We start from the raw sequence: 9,043 nt of genomic DNA, 5'->3' as shown, positions 1-9,043 counted from the left end.
CTCAAAAGAGACAGTTTGCAAGCCAACTGGTTTTGGAGCCAAACACCACCACTAAATTTGAAGCTGCCACGTGTGTTATAACACAACTATAGTTAACTATATCCAACTTAATTAATTAAGAATGAGAAAGAAAAAAAATATTTAACAATATTAAAAATTATTTAATTTTAATATTTAACTGTTCATCTCTATCTCTCATCATTCATCGTTATCATCATCCTTTTCTCAAAAAAAAAAAAAAAATCATTATCATCATCCTTTCTTTGGATTTGCTCTTTGTTCCGAATTCAGGCCTCTCAAGTTCCCGAACTGCTTTCCTTGCTCTCACCCCAAGTTATGAATCATTTAACACCTGCCTCGAAACAACTCTGGCGCTTATCAGTCTGCACCCTTCTTTGGTACATATGGAAGGAGCGAAACAAGATCAGAAATGATGGCATATGTTTCAATCTTGACCGTTTTAAGCATGGCTTTATTCTCTCCCTCAAGGAATCAGCACAATTGATCTTCCATAGCTACCCTTCTTCGGTGAATGTTCTTCCCATTTTTAATTTCTTGGGGTTATCACCACTGCAACGCACAACAAGTAGCTTCACACCGGTAACTTGGTGCCCGCCTCCTCTGAATTGGATAAAAGTTAATACTGATGGTTCATTTGTTAACCCGAATGAAGCCGGTTTGGGGGGTATTTTTAGGGATGCAAACAGTCAGTTTATAGGTGCTTTTTCTTTCAAGGTGGACGTCCCTAGTGCCATTGATGCAGAAGTATTAGCAGTAATTGAAGCTATCCGTGTAGCTTGGGTTCGACGTTGGACACATATTTGGCTAGAGACAGATTCTACTTTAGTGCTGCATTATTTTCAGTCTCCCAATCTAATTCCCTGGCGCCTTCGGCGTGCTTGGTTTAACAGTTTACATCATGCTCGTCAATTGTCCGTGCATGTCTCTCACATTTACAGAGAAGGTAATAGGGCGGCTGATAGTCTAGCTAAATATGGTGCTTCAAGTGCAGGCTCAATCTGGTGGCTCTCACCTCCATCCTTTTTAAGGAATTATATTGGTCATGACGCGTCATTGTGCACAATGTATAGATCATAGTTCTTTGGAAACTTTTTTCTTGTTCTTCCTTGTTTGTTTTGGATGCGGTTTTGGCCTAGTCCCCCGCTTCTCTAAGATCTTTGTACTCCCATCTCTTTGGGATTTCTTTTCTGTACTTTGCACTTTTGTATTTTACTTGGCAAGGTTTTGGTCTGGTCCCCCTTGCTATGTTTCCTTTTTCTTGATTATTAATAAATTCGGGGTTAGAGCGATGAGTTAGCTCTTTCTCTGCTTCCTTAAAAAAAAAAAAAAAAAAAAAAAAAAAAATCCTTTCTGGGTTTTATCAGCAGAGCAAACGTCTATGAGCTCTACCCCATCTAGTTTTCTTTAATTCCATTTTCTCTCACACAGGGAGAAGAAAGACCTTTTCTCACTTTCCTCTCATTTCCACCAACATTTTTGCAGACTGCCATGCTCATTTGTTGTCCTTCTCTCCAATCCTAAAACCCATTCATCAAACAAAACCTTAAAACCCCAATTCGATTCAATTCGGATGAGTGTAGCGATGACAAGCGTCACCAGAGCAAAAGTGGAGTCGCTGAAATCGTTCAAGAGATGGGGCAGGACTGCAGGAGGCACTCGTTCAGCCGGTACGAACTTCCGATGATCTTCCCCATCGTGTTCGGCGCCGTCGGCCTCGCCCATCTCATCCAAGGCAGCAAAGATATCGCCAATTTCAAAGACGACCAGGAATGGGAGATCGTCGAGACCCGGAAAGCTCTTTCCAGAACTTCTGATAATCTTCCTCACCATGTTTCTATGTTCTGCAATCGTGTGGTGGTGGTGGTGGTGGTGGTGGTGGTAGGTGAGAGTGAGTCATGGCAATTAAAAAGAAACAGAGAGAACTGTCGAGAACTTGAGAGAGAGAGATAGGGCTTTGTATTTTATTTAAAGAAAATAAATTCAATCAATGAGTTTATTTTTAAGTGGTTAACTTCTATATGATGTGGCTAGATTTAATAGGGTGGTGATATCACTACAAAATTAAAGGTGGTGAGCAAATTTAAATCCTTAATAGGGTGGTGATATCACCACAAAATAAAAATGGTGAGCAAATTTAAATCCACACCTCTAAAATAGAGTATTTATTGTTTACCAACTAAAGCTGCTTAAGATATTACCCAATGGGGCTGGTCTAGTGGAAGCATGCTAGGCTGCAAGTGGGGCGGACGTTGCATGACTTTTCCTGGTAATAAGAGGTCCATGGTTCGAACCCCAGCTTGTGAAAAACATCCCTTGGGGAGGGGCCATACCTAAGTTGCTCCCGAACCCGGAGTGGTAGCTCACTCGGCCACCATTTTTTGTACCAAAAAAGCTGCTTAAGATTGTTTATCAATACATTAAGAATCTCGAATTCGAATCTTTGATTTCCGTTAATTATCAAAACTTTGTATTGTTTTAAGGAAATTTCTATGGTATATTGATGTACTAACCCCAGCTTGTGAAAAACATCCCTTGGGGAGGGGCCATACCCAAGTTGCTCCCAGACCCGGAGTGGTAGCTCACTCGGCCACCATTTTTTGTACCAAAAAGCTGCTTAAGATTGTTTATCAATACATTAAGAATCTCGAATTCGAATCTTTGATTTTCGTTAATTATCAAAACTTTGTATTGTTAAGGAAATTTCTACGGTATATTGATGTACTAATACATTTAGTAGACTAATTTTTTTTTTTTTTAATTTAAAGAGGATCAAAGGATTTCATTCTTACTCCCATAGTGACTCGAACCCATGACCTGGATCTTAGGTAGTTGATGCTCTAACCACTGAGCTAACACCACTTCGTCATAGACTAAATTTAATACAGATATAGACTGACTCTATACATAAGTAGTCTAGTTTCACTTGATTTCAAATTAGTTTATTTCTGTATCGAGGTATTGAACTAGTCTATTTAATATATCAATACATTAATGTATTGTATACGAACCTTTATTCAATTTTTAAATTGTAAATACTTAACATGTAAAACTTACGAGTGTTTGTCTGGTAATCTGTCATGCATAACATGAAAAATGAGGTTCAAAAGAAAAACAGCATATCTAAGCATCTGACCTTTTGTCCTAAACTCTCACCAACTCCTCATTGTAAGTCATGCTTGATGAGTTGATGTAAAACATACTCTAATTAAACATTTGTTTGTTTGTTTTTTTTTTTTTTTTGGGGTTTAGAAAACATAAACTACAACTACCCCTTCAGTCATAACCTGCCCTGCTCCTTCACCAAATCACATGAATCTGTAGCGAAGAACCAAATGGATGTGTGATCTCACCAAATCAGGCTGCTTAAATTCAATACCAAAAATCATATTTTTATTTAGCAGATCTTAACAGTAACAGTGTGGTGCCCAAAATATAATTTAATACACCCCTCTTATCTTTTTTTCATGCTTCCTCTTGTGGATGGAATAAGTAGTATTCCAAGGACAAATATTCGTTGTCTCAAAAATAAGAAACTATTCTGACATTGGCAAGGCTCTCAAAAATAAATTATGTTTACTGACACTGGCAGACCTAGTTAGGGGCAAATGAGGGCTCATGCGCGTAGTGAGTTTTTATCTGTAGTGGAGTTGATTGATGATCTACTAATTTGCAGACAAAATTTTAGCCTAAATATTAACATATATGCCCTCAGAGTAGCTTAAAATAAAGTGAATATGCCAATGTCCCCATATAAATAAAATCTTGAGTCTGCCACTGTTTATTGACGAAAACCTGTAGACAAAGTCGCAAATAATTAAACAAACACTTTTACCGACGAACATGTCATCGGAAACGTTCTGAAAAATAGAACTAAAACACTTCATGGCATCCCTTAATTTAGTTCTGTATTGATTCAAAGGAATCACTGTCGGACAAAGTGTCATCAATAGATGCCATTTGGTCTATAGTACTCCAAAGCCAAACTTAAAATCTCCACAAAAGAATTAAGAAAAAGAAGTGGGTTGAAGAGCATTTAGCTGAGGATGAAAGAGTGGCTGCCACCAAACCACCAAAAATTTAATTTCATAAAATGAAATTTCATGCACACATGCAATCTTTCTGAATGTAAGGCTATGAGAAGATGCCTCAGAATCACCTATACTATACACACTTGTATTTCGTATACACATCTAGCCTAGTCTAGGGGAACTAACACTGCACAAGAAATTCTGTATAATTTCTGAGCTGACAAACAAATTAAAGAATCATGTAAATTGGACTTGTATAAGAAGAACGGATACAAAACAAAAGCAATCCCCCAACCACTGTTGTTGACACCTTGGTAAGACTGCAGTTGAATCGATTACTATCGTTGCACCTGGCATGACCTGACCGGACTATAATACAGTTGGGTAAATCTTCAACGGTGAACACTAGGTAAACCTGGCAAGACTGTCAATGATACTGCATTGAACAAGCGCCAAGAATTATTGATAAATACCAGCGGTGATTGCAATGATGCAAATCACAGTCTAAAAAATGCCAGCTTTAGGCCTGATGATTCCGGCCGGACAAGGGGATCTTAACAACGAGTCGGTAACCCATAATTGTGGTAGGTTCTGATATGCCCGTCCCAGCCGGCAGTGACAATCACGAGGCCCCACATATGAGAAGAAGCAGACATGCTCTGACAAGCATTCTTCAAAAACCTGTACTCTGATCTAGACATTGTTGGGGAAACAGGCACCGGGGGGACGGGACTTGAGTTTACAAGTTTCTCTTCAGGCCAAGTTGGAGTTCCCTTTGGCAATGACTCCAACAAAAACCCACGACCCATAGAGAAGCAATCAGGTGAAGAGAGATGCATTTTCTGTTGTGCTCTCTCATCGAAATTGTGAAGCTTCAGCGGACTATCAAGGCTACTTCTTCCCTGAGCATCCCCAATGAATGTAGGGGATGGAAGTGTTCCTGGGAGATCGTTCACACCATTCCAAGGTATCGCGATCATCGAGTTGTGGGACACGAAACTCTCACAAGACCTTATGTTCTTTGATCGCGAAGAGGACGTGTCCTGGCTATTGTAGTTCCAGATGTGAACACTTGAATCCTCACTCGCTGAAACAATGTGGTTTCCATCTGAGGTAAAAGATGCAGAAACATGGCTTCCTCCACTTCGCAGACCTAAAGAGGAAAGATAAATCAGTACATGATAGAACTGATGTAGACTAGTTTGGACACACGGGAGACCAACCGGGGTGGCTGGGGAGATTTGACCTCTGGCACCGGATGTAGGGGCAATAAAAACTAATTGCAAATGATGACACATACCCTTAAATTTGCAGATGACCTTAGACCCAGAAATGACACGTACTACTGAATCGGCAGAGGTGACCATAACCTTGCTTGGGTTGCTTGGATAAAACTGAGGAATTATATCAAATTAGTATGCGGTGGTTAAACACAGAAGTGAAATGGGAAGAAATAAACTTGTCAATAAGCACCTGCAAGCCAGTAATCCTCTTTCCCGCTGACTTCTTTTTGCCCTGTATGCATATCTCAGCATCCAATTTCAGGTGATTATCTGAAAGCATAGAAACCACGTCACGAACTACCAAAATAAAACAAAAAAATAAGAAAGCTCTAATAGCCCAGGACTAGATCAAAGCCCTAGCCCATAAGAGAAGGGTGCTTAATAGCTCAGATACGACCTGAAGTTATTCTATTTCTTTTTTATGTAGGTCAGTTACATGAAAAACGGAATTTAATGATCTAACATTAGAGAATTTGCTAAGCATTCAACATAGAACTCATATCAAGGAAATTATCTTAGATCAAAGGGATTTTCTGGGAACAAAGTATATTAACTAAAGCAAATATCAGAAATTCCATTTCTCCCACGCTACACAAATTGGATTTTAGCTATAAAAGCGCTAGAGTGGCATACTAGTGAAATGTTGTATACCTATGATATTATAAAAGCAGCAATTTCCGGTGACAAAGCCCACAATTCCTCCCTGCAAGCATTGAGTAACAAAGTTAGAAACAATAACCTAGGCATAAAGATTTTCCTAGTGAACAAAAATCCAACTGACCTCTCCATCAGGATGATAAGATACAGCAGTGACTATCTCGCGAACATCAATATAATCCACAACCAGACAACGAATAATTTCCCAGATGCGAACTTTTCCGTCAATTGAACCACTGATGAAATAATTATCATCCATAGGGTTGAAATCAACACATGTCACTGCATCAATTATAACAGCAATTATAAACACAGCAGAACTACTTAAATTTGGGAGAAACATTGAGTTCATACCAACAGAAACAAGCAATTTGATATATTACATTGTTACAGGAGACTCAAACAATTGGCAAAGCTTACCATAATTATTATGAGAGAAAACTCTCAGGCATCTGTCACATCCCACTTGCCATAGTCGAACTGTCTTATCAACAGAGGATGAGAGCAGAAACTGCAATGAACACACAGAAGATAACGACAACATTAGTTTCATCAAGTTTGGTAAGTTAATATAAACATCGGGAAAAACATCCACTTTCCTGCAATTCAGTAAACATTAAATGATTAAACCATATCATTAACTATGAAAGCAAAGCCAAAAGATTTACTAACCCCATTCTTTGACCATGAGAGATCCAAGACATCACCACTGTGTCCCTGGAATTCGTGCAGAGGCTTCTCCATTAAACGGAAAATCTTTGGAGGGAAAATCACACAAGCTGAGTCTGATGATCCACCCAATTTCTTCGCATTACTTTGTTTCTCTTTGTCCACAACCTGAGAGCCTAACTTAGAAAATGGATTCATTTTGAAGTATAGAGAAGAAGGATCATTCGCAATATCAAATTTGTCTATTCTCTCATCCTCAATCACCTTCCATACACGGACGATGCCATCTTGACCAGCACTTGCCAGGTGTTGCCCATCAAGACTGAACTTCATCGACAAAATTGACCCCTTATGAGCCGAAAAATTTTGCCCACCATAAAGAGAAGACAGTTCCTTGCTCCGCTTTTTACTTGATTGAACCCGGACTCTTTGCATCCCTGTCCGTGTTGCAGATTGAAGACTGATGGGGCTCAGTGCAGCCTCAGGTTTATCAGCAACACACATCCCACTGCGTAACTTCTTTAACCATCCTCTTTTAGTCTTCTTTTTTGCATCAAGCAAGTACCTAGCGTTTTCAACTTCTCTCTGCAATAATTGCTGAATTGAAGGAGATGGTGCTGGTGCACGGTTGGAATGAATCTCCCCAGAACTGACCAACTGATTTAGTCTCAACTCGCGGAATCTGCTGAGTATGCAATTCTCACCCAATTCATCCACAACAAAGTCCCTTCGATATTTCAATTTCCTTGTTGGAAATTCAAAATTCTCATCCAAAGCATTTCCTAGTGATACTCGAACTTCACTTGATGAAGAAGACACTGTACACTGATTTGAGCAACACCCCTCTTCAAATCCTGAAGTTCTCAACACCACCCCACTGTCTTCTTTCATTCTATCAATACCCATTTCACTTCTGTCAATAAAGAAGCCATCATCTGATTCTTCTGTCATACTCAAATTCCGATCTAAATCCAAACCCATCCATTTGAGGAACCTATGGCGGCGCTCATGAACACTTTCCGGGTTCTTACCCCAACACTCATACCTCGAAAAAACCGAAGCAATAGGACTGCAGTCCTCACAGCAATCTGCACCCCAATCTGACACAGAAGATAGGTCCTCCCTGGTATCATAAAATTGATCCTCACACTCTTCACTGCAACTCCCCATAAGTTAATTGCTCTCTTCCCCTCTGTTTTCAACCCATGAAATCCCGAGTCAAAAACTTGAAGACAAAACAAATTCAGACCCTCAATTATGCTCTAAGCTATCAATTATATGGCATAAAAATGTAATCTTTCCCTTTCTATAAACCCAATTTTCAAACTTTCTGTTACCAAAACACCCAATTCAGATCCTGAAGTCAATCCACTCACACACAGCAATCAAACCCAAAACAGACCAATTGAATCAAAACCCAACAAACTGTTTCCACAACCATATGAAAATCTAAGAGATAAAGAATCAAACTTTGGGGAGTTTTGCTCACCTGGGTTTTGGTCAAACCCCAGAAATCTACAGCCTCATGGGGATTTCCACTTTTCCAACTCCTTCCCACTTGAGGAGGCAAAGAATACTACAAACAAAACAAAAAAAAATTGAAGCTTTAAACAATTAATCTAAAGTGAAAAACGAATCAACTAAAAACAGAGGAAAAGGGCAAAAATTTGCCTCGGGTTTTGCGCCTAGTACCACGAAGAAGAAGAAGAAGAAGAAGAGAGATAGGTCCCAGGCTGGAAGGTGCTTGCTCCTCGTGTTTTGCCCTTGTGGAAATTTTGTGTCCTTCTCTTTCTCTATCCCTATCTTTCTCTCTCTGCTTCACAGTGACTGATTCAATTGTGATTCGTACGGTTCTTCTTCTTCTTCTAACCTCTGTAAAGTTTGCTTCTGTCTTTGTTTTTACTTACTAGCAACAAAACCCAACTCGTTTTCTTTCAAAAGAAAAAAAAAAAAACCAACTCCTTTTCCCTCCATTTATTACAGTCCCTGTGAGCGTCTCTATTTCTCCCTTCTCTTCTGGTTTTCAATGTTTTTGGCAACAAAATCTAAACTTTTCCTTTTTTTTGTTTTTTAAATCGTTGTGCTTTTCAAGAGAATAATCTGTATTTTACTGAAACAATGGGCAGAGATTGAATTTGAATCCACAAAAAAAGGGAAGAAATCAAGAAATTTAAGTGCTTTTCTTTATTTTACTCGTGATTTTTAGGTAGATGTATGTCTTTGACCAAATGTTGGACTTCATTGATCAAGCAATTCTTTTCGTTCTAATTGCCAACCTTTACTGAAAAATTAGTAGTCTAGGGCCTCTAGGCACACGTGTAGGAATTTGTTTGATGGTGCACACATTGGTTTAGGGTTTCTACCCTAGGTTTACTTGAGTAACTG

The 9,043-nt window shown here is 39.1% G+C and overlaps 1 protein-coding gene across 3 annotated transcripts; it reads right to left on the bottom strand.

Moving 5' to 3' along the window:
* Positions 1-4,065: 4,065 nt before the first annotated feature.
* LOC133743068 (uncharacterized) lies at positions 4,066-8,575 on the bottom strand. 3 transcript variants are annotated; one of them, XM_062170811.1, is made up of 9 exons: positions 8,351-8,575; positions 8,148-8,234; positions 6,662-7,883; positions 6,410-6,500; positions 6,114-6,271; positions 5,984-6,035; positions 5,523-5,602; positions 5,350-5,443; positions 4,066-5,202 (listed from the first exon to the last, which is right to left on the bottom strand). In XM_062170811.1, exons 3-9 carry the CDS (start codon positions 7,826-7,828, stop codon positions 4,604-4,606), a joined length of 2,241 nt encoding a protein of 746 aa, XP_062026795.1. In that variant the 5' UTR covers positions 7,829-7,883; positions 8,148-8,234; positions 8,351-8,575; the 3' UTR covers positions 4,066-4,603. The 3 variants fall into 3 exon arrangements, with proteins under 3 accessions (XP_062026795.1, XP_062026793.1, XP_062026794.1); XM_062170809.1 differs by having other exon boundaries at positions 6,662-7,850; positions 8,330-8,574; XM_062170810.1 differs by having other exon boundaries at positions 6,662-7,850; positions 8,351-8,574.
* Positions 8,576-9,043: the final 468 nt, after the last annotated feature.

Source organism: Rosa rugosa, chromosome 4, assembly GCF_958449725.1.
Source record: "Rosa rugosa chromosome 4, drRosRugo1.1, whole genome shotgun sequence".
NCBI lineage: Eukaryota > Viridiplantae > Streptophyta > Magnoliopsida > Rosales > Rosaceae > Rosa > Rosa rugosa.
Note: the sequence above shows the minus strand (reverse complement) of the source record. Positions and strands in the feature narration are given on the sequence as shown.

Coding starts and splice junctions, on each gene's coding strand:
- LOC133743068 (XM_062170811.1), bottom strand. CDS start 7,828: ATGGGGAGTTGCAGTGAAGAGTGTGAGGATCAATTTTATGATACCAGG. Junction 5,603..5,983: donor CTGCTTTTATAATATCATAG/GTATACAACATT, acceptor CTATGCTTTCAG/ATAATCACCTGAAATTGGAT. Junction 5,203..5,349: donor GGTCATCTGCAAATTTAAGG/GTATGTGTCATC, acceptor TTTCCTCTTTAG/GTCTGCGAAGTGGAGGAAGC.